Source organism: Mastacembelus armatus, chromosome 14 (assembly GCF_900324485.2).
Source record: "Mastacembelus armatus chromosome 14, fMasArm1.2, whole genome shotgun sequence".
Taxonomy (NCBI): Eukaryota; Metazoa; Chordata; class Actinopteri; order Synbranchiformes; family Mastacembelidae; genus Mastacembelus; species Mastacembelus armatus.
Window position 1 is genome coordinate 18,437,947 of NC_046646.1, and position 20,717 is coordinate 18,458,663.

The window sequence follows — 20,717 nt, forward strand, 5'->3', positions numbered from 1 at the left end:
AAATTGCCCGTAGGAGTGAGTGTGAGTGTGTGAGGTTGTCTGTCTTTGTGTGTCTATATGTGGCCCTGTGACAGACTGGTGACCTGTCCAGGGTGTACCCCTGCCTTCCACCCGAGAGAGAGCTGGGATAGGCTCCAGCAGATCCCCGTGACCCTGAACCAGGAAAAGCGGGTATAGAAGATGGATGGATGGATGGATGAAGGACAAACTCTTTTTGTAATATCTGATTTTGGTTAGTGCTGTCGCCTCACAACAAGAAGGTTTTGTGTTTGAATCCCGGAACATTTCTGTGTAATGTTTGCATGTTCCTGTCATTTTTGTGTGTCAGGTTTTTCAAGATAAAGGGCTCAAATGCAGACACAGACCAGGCAAAGTGAAAATGTGCATGATTTATTAACAAAGGTGAAGGCAACTAACAAAAACTAGAGCACTGAGCTATTGTCCGAATTGGGAATATCCTCACAGTCTTTCTAAACACCAAAGTGGAAACAAGGTGGTAAATACATATGTTGGAAGTGTATTTCCCATGGAGGATTAATAAAGTTATGATTATACTGTTTATCCATCATGAATGTGGTTCTCAAAACCTGTAAATCATCCAAAAATATATTGAGTAAAAATTACAATATTTGACTGAAATGTAATAAATAGGAAGTAGTAGAAATTTGTGTCGATACGTCAAAACACTGGACTTTAGTACAACACTTGAGTAAATGTACATAGTTTCTACCGTCTGGTCCTTTGAAATAGGCCTTTGAAGCTGAAGGTGAAACATGGAATTAGCTGCAGTTCTAGTAGGCTTGCACCATCTAGTGGTTTGTAGTGGTGCTATTCTGGATTACAAACAAGCAGAAACAGGTTTCTGTTTGTGATAGAAACTACACTCACTGAGCACTTTTTGAGGTAAACTTAAATAATTAAAACCAGTCCAATACATTTATGAAGCTCATAATTGTTGTTTTTGCTTAAAAGTGCTGAAAAGTATAATTCAGTGACATCTGTATTTTTTCCCCAATTTTTTAGGTTTCCTGGATGTGCCTTTTGATTCTCAGTATTTCAAATATCAGTAATTATCAGTTATTGCATTGTTTCATGGAGTTCATATTTGGGCAGATGCACAAAGGATATATATGAAATAGGTATATTAATTTGACATACTGTCTCTTTTGGCCATTGACAAAATATCTTCAGATCCACAAATGAATAAAGAAAACTTTATTCAATGAAGTAAACCATGTAGTGCTGAGAGTCTTTAATGAATGTCGTCCATAGTACAACTTCCACTGTAAACATAAAGTCACTAGAGGGCAGACAGTCATTATGATTTCATTCTCTAATGTAAGTATGTTCTTCTTTTTTCTCACTTGTTTTCTTAGATTCTCAAACCTTTGAGCTGAGACGTATCTGCTGCTGTGATGAATTTAGTATATGAGTAGAAATAAAGCATAAATGACATAAATTAGAGACCTTTAATGCATGAAGACTTTAGCCCGCTGCTATAGCTCTTTTTGCATTATATCCATTCCATTTAGAAATATTAAAAGTGAACTAAAGCCACAGAAATGCAAACAAAAAAGGTTTTTAAAAAAAGCAACAGCTCTGCCAATTATAGTTTTGTATGAGTAGAGCCAGGGCTCTGGGTTTCCTAAAATGAAAGCTTCTGCCCTTACCTTTACACAAATATTTAAGGTCTACATTTTTGTTTATGTTGATCTTGGCCAATTTGATTTTTTCTTACCAGTGCCAGGGCTCTGTTTTTGATCTCTTTAGTTTTCAAAGAGTATACCATAGGATTGATGCACGGTGGGATGCAAGAGGCCAGAGACAGGCTCAGCACACGCTGGTCTGGGTCAATGAGTCGCAGATAAAACCCAATAGTAAAAATTGTAATGACTGGAATGTAAAATACAGCAACAAGGATCAGATGCTCAGCACAAGTGGCCAAAGCTTTCACTCGATTGTCGATTGACTTCATTCTGAACACAGTCACCAGAATGCTGACATAAGACAGAAATATAAAAGCAAAAGGTCCTACAAGGTTCAGGAAAGTAAGCAAAGAGGCCACAGACCACTGCATTGTGTAATCATTACAGGCAAGTCTAAATACAGGTGCATAGTCACAGAAATAACTGAAAACGTTGAGAGAATTGCAAAAGGACAGTCGAGTCATTATACCTACTGCAAATCCAATGACTCCCAGAGTCAAACACCAAGTCAGGCAGACAATGTAAGATATGCTCCGCAGTGTGTTGATTGAGTTCTGACGCAGAGGGAAACATATTGCAATCAACCTGTCATAGGCAAGTATAGCTAGTGCAAATGACTCCAAAGTACCAAACGCATAGTAAACGTACATTTGGACCAAACATAAGTTGAATGGAACAAAGTTATTCTTGATGAGGAATATTTTTATCATGCTGGGAATAATGCATGTGTTTAGAATTAAATCAGTTACTGCAAGATTGACCACAGCCAAAAATGTTGGAGTGTGTAAACAATGATTAATGGCAACTATGTAGATCACCACAGTATTCAACAGCACTGTAAGCCAGAGATGGGGACTCGAGTCTGCGTCTTCGACTCAAGACCCACTTAAGGCGCACACACAGTAACTTAGGACTTTTTCTGAACCTCGTCCTCAAAAGACTTGAAACTCGACTTTGACCTGATGTTTGGGACTTGTGAACAATGTTTATTTGTTTGTTTGTAACACATCGATATAAATTTCAGACAAGCAGTGTGCTGACTATTTCCTCATGGTAAGTAAGTGGCACCAAAGGCGTTGTGGTGCTGCCCTCTGTTGGTAGGGAGCACAACCCATTGCTGGTGCGTCTTGCCACAGGTGACAGTAAACTGCAGTAAATTGAATTAGTGTGGTGAACATGGCAAACGTGCGGTCCTATTTGTTATCAAAGTTGATACACAGCCTAAACAAACAAAAGACAACATGCAATCTGAGCAGTAAAAAATAAAAGATGCTTGATCGAGCATGTCTAATTTTATCAGGCACTTCAAAATATCCTCGACAGGTGAGCCAGTCGACATCAGCTCTTTAACCTGAGCTTGTTACTATCCATAGGTGACTTTAGTCTATTTTTAGTTTAGTTTACATATTACATGGTCCATTTCTGCAGACTTGGCTGGAGTAGGTTACTGACTATTAGCCTACAATGATTTTTAAAGTGGCCATTTAGTTTGTCCATAGATTAACGTGGGACTACTTTGCCACTCAATATAGCCTACTGGTTTGGACAACCTCAAGCAGCTCCACCACATTACTGATGATAGCCCATCAACAGTGGCCTACATGAATGGATAGTCTATTGAAATATTGTAAAAACAAACCTGAGACCCATTTGAAATTTCTTTTCTCCCTCACAAATGGACATATGTTTTTTTTGTACAAGAAAACAGACATGTGCAGGTGAGAGACAAGGATGGAGAGGGAGAGGACAAAGACACAGCACAAGACCTGGAAGAACCAGGTGTATCACCACCCAGAGACGAACATGTACGAAACATGAGTAAGTTGATAAATTCATGTTTTACTTAGTTTGGACTGTTCTGGTCATTGTGACTTAATCCTGTCATTTTACATTAACAAACATTTAGGAATGGTCCTTTCTAAATCAATCTGTTTTAATTTGTTGTTTCAAAATCTGTGATTGTTCACACTTCACCATTATTTAGAATAGTAAGAAACATATAAGCCACAGAAATGACAGATTGAACAGGTGGTTGAATGACAGTGCAGTTTGTCCATATGGGTAGATGGTGAAGGACCCATGAACAAATTTCATCCACTCATCATCCTAGATCCTTGTTCAATCAGATTTTTTTTTTTTTTTTTTACATGAATTTAATATAACAGGCCTTTATACTTGGTAGCCTAATCTCTCATCATTGTCATCTACTGAGGGGCTGAGCCCCCTAAACATGGAATCCTAGAATCACCCCTGTTTACTAGCTTTGTGGAGCTTTGCAGTCTGCAACAAGTATTGTTCATTGCTACCATGTGACTTGAGACTTGACTCGTACATCCAACAAATGACTTATGAGCATCTCTACTGCAAACAATGAGACAAATGCCAGAAAGATGAAGTAGATAGCGATGTGGGGAAATGTCTCAAATCTGATTATATAGCAGCTTGGATGTTGGATGATGACAGAGTCATTGAGAACAGGCCTGAGAAAAGCCAAAATGCCACAGACTGTGTTTTAGAGAACAACCTCTGTGTAAAGGTTCTGCAGCCTGTCAAAAAAAAAAAAAGGGAATCATATCACATTATAGGATCCCTGAAAGGTGCATGTGCATTATAATGACATTATGATTACTTTTAAACAGATTGTACTACAGTGGGAAGATATACTTTCCTCATTGATCTCCTGAGATAAACCTTCTCACTGACAGCACCCAACATGAAAGTTTTTAATGTTGTTAATTTGATCCACAAGAAACAGGCTGTAGTTAATCTGGAATGCACTCAAAACAAACATCTAATTATTCTTTTGTAGGATCATTTAATGAGTTTGATGATGTCACTAGTCCTCCTATCTTAATGCTGAAGTACTGTGCATGTAATCTGATCATAATAATACAGAATAAAATAAATTCATGACAGGTTATACTTGCTATGGCAAGTAAGACTCTACAATATGAAAGCAGTTTTGAATCAGTATAGACTTTGTTGGTTATTAATTTTTAAATCATTTATTTTGCTTTATATTTTCTGACATTTGGTTTAAGTTTTGCAGTTTTTGCATTGTCCAATTACAGAGCATTTCATTCTGTTTCTGTCGACTGCATCGACATCAGACACATTAAAAAAAAAAACAATATGTAACTGATGATCATGTGACACAGTGACCTCTATTTCTACTGTCTCACAATGACAGAGGATACAATATAAATGGCAGGTCTGTCGCAGTACAACTCACTTCAGGAAACTGCACACTTGTTACTGTCTGAGGTGAGTTTGGTTACAGCAGTTCCCATCAGTCAGCTGTGTCATCTTTTATTATATATTTTTCTCTATATTACAGTTTGTGAAAGAAAAAATGGCCCCAGACAAGAAAGCTGCTACCATATCTAATGTCACATTTGTTCGTCCTGCAAAATTTTATCTCAGTGGATTTTCCAACATCCCTCATGTTACATATTTTTATATCTTCCTGTGTTTTGTCTATATCATGACTGTTGTTGGGAATGTTCTCCTTCTCTCAGTGATTTTCCTGGTCAAGACTCTTCATACTCCTAAATACATGATTGTGTTCAACCTGGCTTTGACAGATTTGTGTGGGAGCACTGCTCTCATCCCAAAAGTCTTAGACACATTTTTGTTTGACAACAGATACATTGTCTATGAGGCTTGTTTAAGTTATATGTTCTTTGTTTTATTCTTTGTAAGTGTGCAGTCATGGACACTTGTCACTATGGCATATGACAGATTTATAGCAATTTGCTTCCCTTTAAGGTACCATAGTATTGTGACTAAACCAGCTATTGCTGCAATGCTGCTGTTAGTGTGGGTAGTTTCTTTGAGTATAATGTCATGCTTGGTTGGGCTACTTGATCGTCTCTCCTTCTGTGGATCTTTGGTGATACAAAGCTTTTACTGTGATCATGGACCAACATATCAGCTGGCCTGTAATGACACATCTTTAAATTACACGATGGCATTAGTTTGCATTGCAGCAGTCATGTGTTTTCCTCCTATATTAATAGTACTGACATATGTTTGCATTGCCATAGCACTGAGCAGGATTGCATCAGGGACAGAAAGAGTCAAAGCATTGAAAACTTGTACTTCTCACCTGATTCTTGTGGCTATTTTTTACTTACCACTTTTGGGCACCTATATAGCTGTACTGAGCTCCTATATTCATCCTAATGCCAGAATCATAAACTCTATTTTAACACACACCATACCAGCTTTGTTAAATCCTATTTTATACTCTTTAAAGACAGAAGAAATGCTGAACTCTATCAGGAAACTTTGTAAAAGCAATAGGCTGAGCAACATGACCTTGTCAAACAAGATGACCTGTTTATAAGTGTTGTACTGACAGATCAAATAGTGTTATTTATTTTTTATTTTTTTATGATTCTACTTACTTTTACTTACTACGTTCAACTTTTTAGTAGCAAGTCCTGGAGTTTTATTTTAAATTGTATTATTTATGTAGTGTGGTAATATTTATTGTAGTTTGCTGTTGCAGTAGCTATATAATGATCTTTTTTGCAAAATGAAATCAGAGCAATTAATATGTTCTGACCGTACACTGCTTAAGGTTCAAATTTTGCAAAAAGACACCATCATCTTTAATTGGTGTTTCTCATGAATTCATGGAGATCATGTTCTCCTTATTCAAAGTACATATTTATGAACAAATACATTTATATTTGGTTTTAGACAAAGGACAAACTCTTTTTGTAATATCTGATTTTGGTTAGTGCTGTCGCCTCACAACAAGAAGGTTTTGTGTTTGAATCCCGGAACATTTCTGTGTAATGTTTGCATGTTCCTGTCATTTTTGTGTGTCAGGTTTTTCAAGATAAAGGGCTCAAATGCAGACACAGACCAGGCAAAGTGAGAATGTGCATGATTTATTAACAAAGGTGAAGGCAACTAACAAAAACTAGAGCACTGAGCTATTGTCCAAATTGGGAATATCCTCACAATCTTTCTAAACACCAAACTGGAAACAAGGTGGTAAATACATATGTTGGAAGTGTATTTCCCATGGAGGATTAATAAAGTTATGATTATACTGTTTATCCATCATGAATGTGGTTCTCAAAACCTGTAAATCATCCAAAAATACATTAAGAGTAAAAATTACAATATTTGACTGAAATGTAATAAATAGGAAGTAGCAGAAATTTGTATCGATACGTCAAAACACTGGACTTTAGTACAACACGAGTAAATGTACTTAGTTTCTACCGTCTTGTCCTTTGAAATCGGCCTTTGAAGCTGAAGGTGAAACATGGAATTAGCTGCAGTTCTAGTAGGCTTGCACCATCTAGTGGCTTGTAGTGGTGCTATTCTGGATTACAAACAAGCAGAAACAGGTTTCTGTTTGTGATAGAAACTACACCCACTGAGCACTTTTTGAGGTAAACTTTAATAATTAATACTTCATTGCTGGGTGCCAAAAATCAACTCTATTTGTATATTCTTATCAAATTAAATGAAACAATTTGAAATTCACAGGTAGGCAACTATTCTGGAGCTCTGTAGGTTTCTTGGAAGTGCCTTTGATTCTCAGTATTTCAAATATCAGTAATTATCAGTTATTGCATTGTTTCATGGAGTTCATATTTGGGCAGATGCACAAAGCATATATATGAAATAGGTATGTTAATTTGACATACTGTCTCTTTTGGCCATTGACAAAACATCTTCAGATCCGTAATTGAATAAAGAAAACTTTATTCAATGAAGTAAACCATGTAGTGCTGAGAGTCTTTAATGAATGTCATCCATAGTACAACTTCCACTGTAAACATAAAGTCACTAGAGGGCAGACTGTCATTATTTCATTCTCTAATATAAGCATGTTCTTCTTTTTTCTCACTTGTTTTCTTAGATTCTCAAACCTTTGAGCTGAGACGTATCTGCTGCTGTGATGAATTTAACATAGGATTGATGCACGGTGGGATGCAAGAGGCCAGAGACAGGCTCGGCACACGCTGGTCTGGGTCAATGAGTCGCAGATAAAACCCAATAGTAAAAATTGTAATGACTGGAATGTAAAATACAGCAACAAGGATCAGATGCTCAGCACAAGTGGCCAAAGCTTTCACTCGATTGTCGATTGACTTCATTCTGAACACAGTCACCAGAATGCTGACATAAGACAGAAATATAAAAGCAAAAGGTCCTACAAGGTTCAGGAAAGTAAGCAAAGAGGCCACAGACCACTGCATTGTGTAATCATTACAGGCAAGTCTAAATACAGGTGCATAGTCACAGAAATAACTGAAAACGTTGAGAGAATTGCAAAAGGACAGTCGAGTCATTATACCTACTGCAAATCCAATGACTCCCAGAGTCAAACACCAAGTCAGGCAGACAATGTAAGACATGCTCCGCAGTGTGTTGATTGAGTTCTGACGCAGAGGGAAACATATTGCAATCAACCTGTCATAGGCAAGTATAGCTAGTGCAAATGACTCCAAAGTACCAAACGCATAGTAAACGTATATTTGGACCAAACATAAGTTGAATGGAACAAAGTTGTCCTTGATGAGGAATATTTTTATCATGCTGGGAATAATGCATGTGTTTAGAATTAAATCAGTTACTGCAAGATTGACCACAGCCAAAAATTTTGGAGTGTGTAAACAATGATTAACGGTAATTACGTAAATCACCACAGCATTCAACAGCACTGTAAGCACATAGACAAATGCTAAAAAGATGAAGCAGACAGTGATGTGGGGAAATGTCTGAAATCCAATGATATAGAAGCCTGGAGAATGAATGATGACAGAGTCATTGAGAACAGGCCTGAGAAAAGCCAAAATGCCACAGACTGTGTTTTAGAGAACAACCTCTGTGTAAAGGTTCTGCAGCCTGTTAAAAAAAAAAAAAAGGGAATCATATCACATTATAGGATCCCTGAAAGGTGCATGTGCATTATAATGACATTATAATTACATTTAAACAGATTGTACTACAGTGGGAAGATATACTTTCCTCATTGATCTCCTGAGATAAACCTTCTCACTGACAGTGCCCAACATGAAAGTTTTTAATGTTGTTAATTTGATCCACAAGAAACAGGCTGTAGTTAATCTGGAATGCACTCAAAACAAACATCTAATTATTCTTTTGTAGGATCATTTAATGAGTTTGATGATGTCACTAGTCCTCCTATCTTAATGCTGAAGTACTGTGCATGTAATCTGATCATAATAATATAGAATAAAATAAATTCATGACAGGTTATACTTGCTATGGCAAGTAAGACTCTACAATATGAAGGCAGTTTTGAATCAGTGTAGACTTTGTTGTTTATTAATTTTTAAATCATTTATTTTGCTTTATATTTTCTGACATTTGGTTTAAGTTTTGCAGTTTTTGCATTGTCCAATTACAGAGCATTTCATTCTGTTTCTGTCGACTGCATCGACATCAGACACATTAAAAAAAAAACAATATGTAACTGATGATCATGTGACACAGTGACCTCTATTTCTACTGTCTCACAATGACAGAGGATACAATATAAATGGCAGGTCTGTCGCAGTACAACTCACTTCAGGAAACTGCACACTTGTTACTGTCTGAGGTGAATTTGGTTACAGCAGTTCCCATCAGTCAGCTGTGTCATCTTTTATTATATATTTTTCTCTATATTACAGTTTGTGAAAGAAATAATGGCCCCAGACAAGAAAGCTGCTACCATATCTAATGTCACATTTGTTCGTCCTGCAAAATTTTATCTCAGTGGATTTTCCAACATCCCTCATGTTACATATTTTTATATCTTCCTGTGTTTTGTCTATATCATGACTGTTGTTGGGAATGTTCTCCTTCTCTCAGTGATTTTCCTGGTCAAGACTCTTCATACTCCTAAATACATGATTGTGTTCAACCTGGCTTTGACAGATTTGTGTGGGAGCACTGCTCTCATCCCAAAAGTCTTAGACACATTTTTGTTTGACAACAGATACATTGTCTATGAGGCTTGTTTAAGTTATATGTTCTTTGTTTTAGTCTTTGGAAGTGTGCAGTCATGGACACTTGTCACTATGGCATATGACAGATTTATAGCAATTTGCTTCCCTTTAAGGTACCATAGTATTGTGACTAAACCAGCTATTGCTGCAATGCTGCTGTTAGTGTGGGTAGTTTCTTTGAGTATAATGTCATGCTTGGTTGGGCTACTTGATCGTCTCTCCTTCTGTGGATCTTTGGTGATACAAAGCTTTTACTGTGATCATGGACCAACATATCAGCTGGCCTGTAATGACACATCTTTAAATTACACGATGGCATTAGTTTGCATTGCAGCAGTCATGTGTTTTCCTCCTATATTAATAGTACTGACATATGTTTGCATTGCCATAGCACTGAGCAGGATTGCATCAGGGACAGAAAGAGTCAAAGCATTGAAAACTTGTACTTCTCACCTGATTCTTGTGGCTATTTTTTACTTACCACTTTTGGGCACCTATATAGCTGTACTGAGCTCCTATATTCATCCTAATGCCAGAATCATAAACTCTATTTTAACACACACCATACCAGCTTTGTTAAATCCTATTTTATACTCTTTAAAGACAGAAGAAATGCTGAACTCTATCAGGAAACTTTGTAAAAGCAATAGGCTGAGCAACATGACCTTGTCAAACAAGATGACCTGTTTATAAGTGTTGTACTGACAGATCAAATAGTGTTATTTATTTTTTATTTTTTTATGATTCTACTTACTTTTACTTACTACGTTCAACTTTTTAGTAGCAAGTCCTGGAGTTTTATTTTAAATTGTATTATTTATGTAGTGTGGTAATATTTATTGTAGTTTGCTGTTGCAGTAGCTATATAATGATCTTTTTTGCAAAATGAAACCAGAGAAATTAATATGTTCAGACCATACACTGCTTAAGGTTCAAATTTTGCAAAAAGACACCATCATCTTTAATTGGTGTTTCTCATGAATTCATGGAGATCATGTTCTCCTTATTCAAAGTAAATATTCATGAACAAATACATTTATATTTGGTTTTAGACGAAGGACAAACTCTTTTTGTAATATCTGATTTTGGTTAGTGCTGTCGCCTCACAACAAGAAGGTTTTGTGTTTGAATCCCGGAACATTTCTGTGTAATGTTTGCATGTTCCTGTCATTTTTGTGTGTCAGGTTTTTCAAGATAAAGGGCTCAAATGCAGACACAGACCAGGCAAAGTGAGAATGTGCATGATTTATTAACAAAGGTGAAGGCAACTAACAAAAACTAGAGCACTGAGCTATTGTCCGAATTGGGAATATCCTCACAGTCTTTCTAAACACCAAACTGGAAACAAGGTGGTAAATACATATGTTGGAAGTGTATTTCCCATGGAGGATTAATAAAGTTATGATTATACTGTTTATCCATCATGAATGTGGTTCTCAAAACCTGTAAATCATCCAAAAATACATTAAGAGTAAAAATTACAATATTTGACTGAAATGTAATAAATAGGAAGTAGCAGAAATTTGTATCGATACGTCAAAACACTGGACTTTAGTACAACACATGAGTAAATGTACTTAGTTTCTACCGTCTTGTCCTTTGAAATCGGCCTTTGAAGCTGAAGGTGAAACATGGAATTAGCTGCAGTTCTAGTAGGCTTGCACCATCTAGTGGTTTGTAGTGGTGCTATTCTGGATTACAAACAAGCAGAAACAGGTTTCTGTTTGTGATAGAAACTACACCCACTGAGCACTTTTTGAGGTAAACTTTAATAATTAATACTTCATTGCTGGGTGCCAAAAATCAACTCTATTTGTATATTCTTATCAAATTAAATGAAACAATTTGAAATTCACAGGTAGGCAACTATTCTGGAGCTCTGTAGGTTTCCTGGAAGTGCCTTTTGATTCTCAGTATTTCAAATATCAGTAATTATCAGTTATTGCATTGTTTCATGGAGTTCATATTTGGGCAGATGCACAAAGCATATATATGAAATAGGTATGTTAATTTGACATACTGTCTCTTTTGGCCATTGACAAAACATCTTCAGATCCGTAATTGAATAAAGAAAACTTTATTCAATGAAGTAAACCATGTAGTGCTGAGAGTCTTTAATGAATGTCGTCCATAGTACAACTTCCACTGTAAACATAAAGTCACTAGAGGGCAGACAGTCATTATGATTTCATTCTCTAATGTAAGTATGTTCTTCTTTTTTCTCACTTGTTTTCTTAGATTCTCAAACCTTTGAGCTGAGACGTATCTGCTGCTGTGATGAATTTAGTATATGAGTAGAAATAAAGCATAAATGACATAAATTAGAGACCTTTAATGCATCAAGTCTTTAGCCCGCTGCTATAGCTCTTTTTGCATTATATCCATTCCATTTAGAAATATTAAAAGTGATCCAAAGCCACAGAAATGCAAACAAAAAAGGTTTTTAAAAAAAGCAACAGCTCTGGCAATTTTAGTTTTTTATGAGTAGAGCCAGGGCTCTGGGTTTCCTAAAATGAAAGCTTCTGCCCTTACCTTTACACAAATATTTAAGGTCTACATTTTTGTTTATGTTGATCTTGGCCAATTTGATTTTTTTCTTACCAGTGCCAGGGCTCTGTTTTTGATCTCTTTAGTTTTCAAAGAGTATACCATAGGATTGATGCACGGTGGGATGCAAGAGGCCAGAGACAGGCTCAGCACACGCTGGTCTGGGTCAATGAGTCGCAGATAAAACCCAATAGTAAAAATTGTAATGACTGGAATGTAAAATACAGCAACAAGGATCAGATGCTCAGCACAAGTGGCCAAAGCTTTCACTCGATTGTCGATTGACTTCATTCTGAACACAGTCATCAGAATGCTGACATAAGACAGAAATATAAAAGCAAAAGGTCCTACAAGGTTCAGGAAAGTAAGCAAAGAGGCCACAGACCACTGCATTGTGTAATCATTACAGGCAAGTCTAAATACAGGTGCATAGTCACAGAAATAACTGAAAACGTTGAGAGAATTGCAAAAGGACAGTCGAGTCATTATACCTACTGCAAATCCAATGACTCCCAGAGTCAAACACCAAGTCAGGCAGACAATGTAAGATATGCTCCGCAGTGTGTTGATTGAGTTCTGACGCAGAGGGAAACATATTGCAATCAACCTGTCATAGGCAAGTATAGCAAGTGCAAATGACTCCAAAGTACCAAACGCATAGTAAACGTACATTTGGACCAAACATAAGTTGAATGGAACAAAGTTGTCCTTGATGAGGAATATTTTTATCATGCTGGGAATAATGCATGTGTTTAGAATTAAATCAGTTACTGCAAGATTGACCACAGCCAAAAATTTTGGAGTGTGTAAACAATGATTAACGGTAATTACGTAAATCACCACAGCATTCAACAGCACTGTAAGCACATAGACAAATGCTAAAAAGATGAAGTAGATAGTGATGTGGGGAAATGTCTGAAATCCGATGATATAAAAGCCTGGAGAATGAATGATGACAGAGTCATTGTGAACAGTCCTGAGAAAAGACATAGTTGAACTCCAGACTGTGTTTTAGAGAACAGCCTCTGTGTAAACGCTCTGCAGTCTATAGGATTCCTGAAAGGTGCATGTGCATTATAATGACATTACAATTACATTTAAACAAACTGCACTACGGTGGGAAGATATACTTTCCTCATTGATCTCCTGAGATAAACCTTCCCACTGGCACCACCCAACATGAAAGTTTTTAATGTTGTTAATTTGACCCACAAGGAGCAGGCTGTAGTTAATTTTGACCAAACTTATCGTTTTAATGAACTCAAAAGAAACATCAAGTTAGTGTTTTGAATCATTTAATGAGTTTGATGATGTCACCAGCATTTGCAGCTGTGTCACACATGCCTTATGTCTGCTTGGTCACATAAAACATTAATGACATCAACTTACCTATCATGATCTTGTAATTTTATTGCTTAGATGTACAGTGTATAAGTTTACTTTTCCAACATATTCATGCGACACTATAGAAATCTATTGTGAGAACCATGAGAAATTGATGATTTGTCTATTGCATAAAGTTCCCGAACACTAAGCAGGTCAGTGTGAGTCAAAACAAAATGGTTCTAATGAGCCCAATTTGTGATGCCATCACCAGAGAATTCTGGATAATGACCTTGTCTTAAACAAATAGTACAAACCTTGTGTTGTTTGGACTTCACACTAATTAATCTCAATGGCATCTATTAAGAATAAAAACAATTATAAACCCAAGGGAAAGGTACATTGTGTAGTATTTAGAGTGGTCAATTAGCAGAAATGGAATATAGTATTCAAAATGATGATGCCATTAGTGTGTAATCACCAGAAAATACCAACCATAGTATTATCCTAATGTTAAAATTAGCCTTTTAAATCTATATAGGGAGCAGGTCCTCTTTCTTGCAAGCAGCCATGTTGCACATGCATGTTTCTACAGCAGGGTTGTAGCAGGGGAAATCCAGCAGATCCCTGTGACCCTAAATAGGAATAAATGGGTATAGATAATGGATGTATGTTTGTGTCATACTTATCTTTTGGACTCTGCCATACAACTTGAAAATCCAAACTAGGATTTTATGCAACTGTTCATATGTTATTTTCATCACAAATAAATTATTTAAAGTCTTTTCACCTTCAGCATGTCAAGCAAGTCTTAAACACACCCAAGCTACTGTATGGGAGATGCTTGGTTCAGGTGGGTGCTGACTCAGTAGAGGTTGACTGCTGCTTCATCAGTTGTTCTTTACGGGCATTTTGGAAATTCATCATGCAGTCTTTGAAGGTGCCAACCTGCTTCTGGCACGCTCGCCAGTCCTGGTATTCAGCCATGCACTCTTGCACAGCATAATGTAGCTCAGCACAGCCAGTGCGAGATATCATCTGTTCAACAGGGTCATCCTCATCCACTCTGCGGCTACGATCATGTGAAGGGAACGCCATCCTGTTTCAATGCACAGTCTTTGTCCAGGTATCAAGAAACCTGCAAAAATACAGTTTTAAGAACAATAACACAATGTCCTTGTTAGTCATTAAGCTTATGTCCTCTATTTTGGCTTGGTGTAGTGAAATTAATTTCTTAATTACCAAAAGTAAAATCTTTAAGCTGCCTTTTTAAAATTTTGATAGGGCCAATTCAGACACTTAAATGGACTAAGTGATTTTATTGTGTTTACAGTTTAACTCATATTTTCTTATCTTCTATGAACCTTTGGTTGGTGTGTGTTGTAAGTACATGCTGTCTCATACAGACTTTTCTAACTATATCTCATATCTCATTTGTGCATGTAAACTGAACCCACATCTTTTTGTTATAGTCGTGGCACATATGCTGAAATATAACCTACTGTGCTGTAAATATCTAAGTACAATACGAAAATATTTTAGTTGTGTTTGGTTGGCGTTATCTCCATTATGTAACTTGATACGTAAAACTAGAATTTAGCTGCAGTGTTTACGCAGACACTCTAACATTGCAGGAATGGAGCAAAGTTAACTAACACAAATTCTCACATCTCTCTCTTTTATTTTTTTACCTGATTATTGGCCGTCACGTTACTGAAATTACGTTTCTATAACCTGCATAACGACGAACTCGCCGTATCCAACCTCACGGTCAACTCTAACAGTAGCATGTGAAGGAGGACACATTTGAGCAGAGGACCAAACAAGGTGTAGCCGTCAAATCGTTCCGTTGACGCACACATCAGTTCCGCGCTATAGCAGCACACTAGGCCTGATAATGGCTGACTGACTGACTTATAAAAGTAAAGTTCGAAAAGTAACTAAACAATATCGCAGGTGAAATAAAGACCAACGGACAGTGTAATGTGACTAATCATTATTAGTACTAATATTAGCTAATAAACCTTAAAGAAAGAATAATGATGTTCAGGAAATGTATATACTTGAGAAAAGTGCAAGTGGCTTGAAAATGTACTAGTAAAAGGTAAATGCATTTTGTGACTTTACATAACATTTTAATAAGTCCTTTTTTAAAAACACTTTACACTTGCCTGGAGTATATCAAGTTATGTAACAAAAAATATAACACGAAAATAAACTGTATTTCCTCAGGGGGCTTTTATCATAAAACAGGACACAGGGAAAACAGCATAAAGAATCCTTTGAGGTCCCTGGGGACCCTGCTAATGAACCCCGTTTGTAACGTCATCACCAAACAATGCTGCTTAATGACCTTGCCGGTAACAAGCAAACTTTTTATTTACTACACTGACTTAAACCTAATTAATCTCACATGCATTCATTAGGAGCTTTTGCACTGTTGCAATTAAAACCGGAGTGTAATGGGATGGGGTATATACTGATATTAATGAGCCATTAGTGTTCTTGAAACATAAACCCCCAGATTGTTTAACATTACTTCTGAAGTCTGTACTAACCTGCAATTAGTTGGCCAAATGACTGCCTATGTAGAAAAAAACTGATTTCCTATGTAGAATATATTTAATGCCACTAGGTTAAGTTAAGTTAATTTAATCTAAGTTAAAATAGCTCTTTTTTCCAGTGGTAACGAATGAAGGGGGAGATTAATTAGTCAAAAGGTTCAACATTAGAAGGTTTCTTTGTTTATGGGGAAAGTCATTAAGCATCGGTCCCTGATGAGACTCATTAGAAAGAGTCTTAGGCATTAAAGAAACATGATCCCTTTGTCTCGGGTAGCAATGCCCTTTTTGATAATAAAATGAATCTAAGTTGTAAATTCCACTGAGAATATTATGAAAGTGTCAGGCTGTCAGAGAAGGCAATAAATAATTAAATAATTAATGTCTTCTTGGTTCTTTATGCGACTCTGTTGTATCTTCATGTCAATCTACTTTTAAATAGCAGACTGACCTTGATGAACTGCTTATACCCTATACCCCTGACAAACACTGTCTTCATGATTTACACTAGGAACAAACTGATGAGCATGGGTTGGACTGTGATTTACAGTGCATTCATTAAGTATTCAGACCCCCTTTTTTCAATTTTCTTATGTTGCAGCCTGATACTAAAATAGTTTTCTCATTAATCTACGCTCAGTACCACATAATGACAGAGAAAACAGAATTTTAGAAATATTTGTAAAATTTATTAAAAAGAAAAATCAGAAATATTCTGACAGTTGAAGCACCTTCGGCAGCAATTACAGCCTGAAGTCTTTTTGCGTATGAAACAAGTTTTGCACAACTGGTTTGGGCAATTTTGTGCCATTCTTCTTTCCAACTTGGTCGGGTTCTGGCTTGGCTACTGTAGGACATTCACAGCGTTGTCCCCAAGCCATTCCTGTGTTGTCTTGGCTTCAGCCCAGTCTGAGGTCCTGAGCACTAGGGAACAGGTTCTCACTGAGGACATCTCTGCACTTTATTCCATTCAGCTTTCCCTCAATCCTGACCAGTCTCCCAGTCCCAGCTGCTGAAAAACACCCCCTCAGCTTGGTGCTGCCACCACCCTGCTTCACTGTTGGGATAGTATTGGGCAGCTGATGAGAGGTGCCTGGTTCCCTCCAGACATAACATTTAGAACTGTTGCCAAACAGTTCAATCTTGGTTTCATCAGACCAGAGAATATTGTTCCTCATAGTCTTCAGAGAGTCCTTCAAGTGCTTTCTTGCAAACACCAAGCTGGCTTTTATGTCTTTTGTACTGAGCAGAGACTTTCGTCTCTGGCCAAAAGCCAGCTACTCTGCCATAAAGCCCAGATTGGTGGAGGGTCGCAGTGATGGTTGTCCTTCTGGAACTTTGTCCCATCTCCAAATAGGATCTCTGAAGCTCTGACAGAGTGACCATCAGGTACTTGGTCACCTCACTCACTAAAAAGTGAAGGGGGTCTAACTTTCTGAATGCACTGTATGTAGGGTCATTGTGTGACAAAAGATGACTGGACAGGAGGCTCCTGATTAACCTTCTTGAATTGATATGGACAAATAGGAGTGGTTGGCATTAAAGTGTCAGGAGCATAGATTGTGACTTACAGCTCAGGTTTTTGTGAAGCACTTCAATATGTGAGTTCACCATGGAAAGAATTCAAAAAGTAGCAAGAAGTACTTATTGTCAAAACATTTAATATGTTGAAGTTTTAAGGGAGAATATCATTTTAACAAACCTATTGCTGCTGCTAGCAAACACAATTCATTTATTTTTTCACAAACTTTTTAATCTACATTTTCTAATCCAAGTAATAAACACTTTCTCTCTTCTCAATACAGAGATGAAATATCCTGGTATTCCCTTATGCAGAACACAGCTCTATCCTACCTCTTTGGCTAATGGAGCCTTTCTCATTTATGTTTCAAACATGATGTAATCAGGGCATTCTGGTTTAATGACTTTTCATGTAACAATCAAATTTTTTTAAACTGGAGCCTAAATTAGCACATCAGCCTCTATTGCAAAACACTAACACTAACTTCCACAATAAAGTTCTAAACTAAAATCATTTCCCAAATATTGAATAATATTTCTGTAATTGATGGGTGAGGCTGAGTGAGTGTTGAGGAGCTTTGGTGAGTAATACACGTCTATATATAACACATGCCCATTAATTTTGTCTTACTGCCACATGAGGGCAGTAGTACACAGTTTAAAGATTTTAATGGCACAGAACTGAACAGGATTTCTTCAGACAGGTACAGAAATTTACTGTGAGCTCATATATGCACATCAGTGAGTTTTTCTGCTGCATTTTATGTAATTTTGATAAAATAGGAGCACCAGTATGACAAATTGTAGGTGCTTTGTTTTCCAATTCCTTTTCATATGTGAATATAAATGAGCACAGTAAAAATTGTGAAAGTATTGTACTGTAATAGAATTTATTGTGGTTGCATGTTGAAATTCAGATCAGCTTGAGGCTGTACTGAGAAGAAAGAGCTTTCGCTTAGGAAGTGATTGACAGGTTGTCAGAGCAGATGCTGTTTTCTTTGAGCTAATGGGGCAATGGTATGACCAGTAAAGTATCAGCGTGAAGGACAGCATGAAATATTAATACTGCTGAGACTGCAGTTTTTTGAGGGCCATTTGAATGAGAAAATACCCATTAGAGACTGTACACATACTATTCAAGCACACTCACTGCCAACTAATTAGCAGAGCTAAAATAGATTTTGGTGTGATTTATGGGAGCTTTATTGAACATTAATGCTTCAAAATAATTAGGATGAATAATTTTTAAAATGCATCTAAATGCTTTATTATTTTTTTTAAAAATGTTTTTTTAAGATTGTTTCAGTGATAAAAACAAAAAACAATACAATTCTGTAAGTAAGCAATTCTGTAAGTAAACTGAGGCCATAGTGGTTTTCTTTAATCTAATGTAATACGGAAAATCAGCAAATGCTTTACAGCCTAATTGAGCAATGTGGAAATGTTTGTCTCATAAGTAGAACACAATTCTGCTTAGAAACACAAGCATAGGTCTGCTGTGCGTAACTACTATAGAATGCAAAACATTACTTAAAATCATGAATGGATTAACCTCCTGAGGGACAATGGGGAAAACATTTGTCATTGTCCAATCCACAACCTGGGTTCATGACCTTGACAAGGGGTCAGAGGATAAATTTTTCCATGACCTGTAAATAACGCAGCTGAGGATTACTTGAGTCACAAATTGGCATTGCTTTAGTTTAAGGGATCACAATCCAAAAATGTTTGGAACCAGTGGTCAATGGACTGTTTGAGTTCTAGGAGGAACTAGGAGGTAACCTGGAATCATGTTTGTGATTCTTGTTAACCTCATTAACTATTTCAAAATAAACACCTGGGCCCATGCAAGAAAGCACATGATTAAAATTAGCAGGTAAAATAATTTAAGATTAATGTTTATCCTGCAGTGTGAGATTACATCTATACTTCTATTAGACATCTATATAGCTTATTAAGACAGAACCTTGATCCTGGTCAAAGACCAATTGACCAGAAAACTGTTTATCTACAGTAGAGGATAAATTGAAACCGAGACCAGGACTGCAGATTGATGTGGTCTGGATTAAATCCCAAATAGCCTAGAAGAGTATAAGTCAAAAAAGTTCACTATATCAGAATTAGTAGTTTGTCTTTGCACTGCAGAGTAAACAGTAAGTGATGTAGTGCAAATTTAAGCAGGGACTGATGCTTGATTTCATAATTATCTCCCAGATCGAGAAGTATATTAATATCAGTCTTGTATAGCACTTTTGTGATAGTCGCTGTGGGCTTATCTTACTGTGTGGGAGCTTTGGATGTATGAAGTCAACAAAATAATATGATGACATGTTAAATCCATAGTATTCCCTGAGGGTGCATTTACCATCAAACAAGACAAGGTGACCCCAGAGAAAAGATTCGCCCTTGTCTTTTTGACTGAGAGTCTTTCTAATCAGCTTCATTTGTGATGACATTACCACTTAGTGCTGCTTAATGAACTTTCTTGTTACAAATAACCCCTATACAGTTCAAATATCCACTTATTTCATTCATCGTCACCCTCTTACAATAATGGCCTAAGTCATATTTTCATGTTTTTCAAAAAACTGAATCAGATATACAGTGCAGTACAGTAATAAAACAACTGGAGAGTTCCAGACCGAGGCGGACGTCCGCGGCGCCATCTTACTTATATCTAGTATATTATATTTATTAATCATTTCACACAAAGAGGTTATGACAACACATGACTATTTACATGCAAATAATGCTGTCAATCAGTTGTGTAACATAAGAGGATTAGATGACTTAGGCCAATTTAGGAACTTGCTTTTGCAACTTACTCAATTTTGAACCTGACTTTGGCCAAATTACTTCTGGAATAAATGACTTCGGTAAAACAGTGCACTTCTTTTTTTTCCCACTGCTGTGACAGACCATTGGGAAGTGTAAGCCACAAACATTTGAAAATAGTAGTGGAGCACACAGAAACTCAGCAGTGGGTGGCCCTTTAATTCAGTAAACGCAAACTCAAACAGCAAAACTGTAATCACTCTTAGATAAACCAAACAAATGGTAGGTCATCTTTTGAT

At 36.8% G+C, this 20,717-nt stretch overlaps 5 protein-coding genes and 1 pseudogene across 6 annotated transcripts; 2 read left to right on the forward strand and 4 right to left on the reverse strand.

Annotated features, from left to right (window-relative positions):
- Positions 1-1,684: 1,684 nt before the first annotated feature.
- On the reverse strand, positions 1,685-4,421 carry LOC113142580 (olfactory receptor 1M1-like). Its single transcript, XM_026327618.1, has 3 exons — positions 4,406-4,421; positions 4,053-4,211; positions 1,685-2,541 (listed from the first exon to the last, which is right to left on the reverse strand). The coding sequence occupies exons 1-3, from the start codon at positions 4,419-4,421 to the stop codon at positions 1,685-1,687; spliced, it is 1,032 nt and encodes a 343-aa protein (XP_026183403.1).
- Positions 4,422-5,058: 637 nt separating this feature from the next.
- On the forward strand, positions 5,059-6,054 carry LOC113142581 (olfactory receptor 1-like). Its single transcript, XM_026327619.1, has one exon. The coding sequence runs from the start codon at positions 5,059-5,061 to the stop codon at positions 6,052-6,054; it is 996 nt and encodes a 331-aa protein (XP_026183404.1).
- A 1,543-nt stretch (positions 6,055-7,597) lies between these two features.
- Positions 7,598-9,342, reverse strand: LOC113142582 (olfactory receptor 2AT4-like; annotated as a pseudogene).
- A 46-nt stretch (positions 9,343-9,388) lies between these two features.
- Positions 9,389-10,384, forward strand: LOC113142583 (olfactory receptor 1L4-like). Its single transcript, XM_026327621.1, has one exon. It carries the CDS (start codon positions 9,389-9,391, stop codon positions 10,382-10,384), a length of 996 nt encoding a protein of 331 aa, XP_026183406.1.
- A 1,668-nt stretch (positions 10,385-12,052) lies between these two features.
- Positions 12,053-13,252, reverse strand: LOC113142952 (olfactory receptor 2AT4-like). The gene has a single exon (XM_026328339.1). The coding sequence runs from the start codon at positions 13,226-13,228 to the stop codon at positions 12,257-12,259; it is 972 nt and encodes a 323-aa protein (XP_026184124.1). The 5' UTR covers positions 13,229-13,252; the 3' UTR covers positions 12,053-12,256.
- Positions 13,253-13,516: 264 nt separating this feature from the next.
- Positions 13,517-15,389, reverse strand: coa4 (cytochrome c oxidase assembly factor 4 homolog). Of its 2 annotated transcripts, XR_003296998.2 has the most exons (3): positions 15,253-15,389; positions 14,352-14,699; positions 13,517-14,196 (listed from the first exon to the last, which is right to left on the reverse strand). XR_003296998.2 is itself a non-coding variant. In XM_026328340.2 (2 exons), exon 2 carries the CDS (start codon positions 14,657-14,659, stop codon positions 14,411-14,413), a length of 249 nt encoding a protein of 82 aa, XP_026184125.1. In that variant the 5' UTR covers positions 14,660-14,699; positions 15,253-15,389; the 3' UTR covers positions 13,517-14,410. The 2 variants fall into 2 exon arrangements, 1 of the variants encoding a protein (XP_026184125.1); XM_026328340.2 differs by having other exon boundaries at positions 13,517-14,699.
- Positions 15,390-20,717: the final 5,328 nt, after the last annotated feature.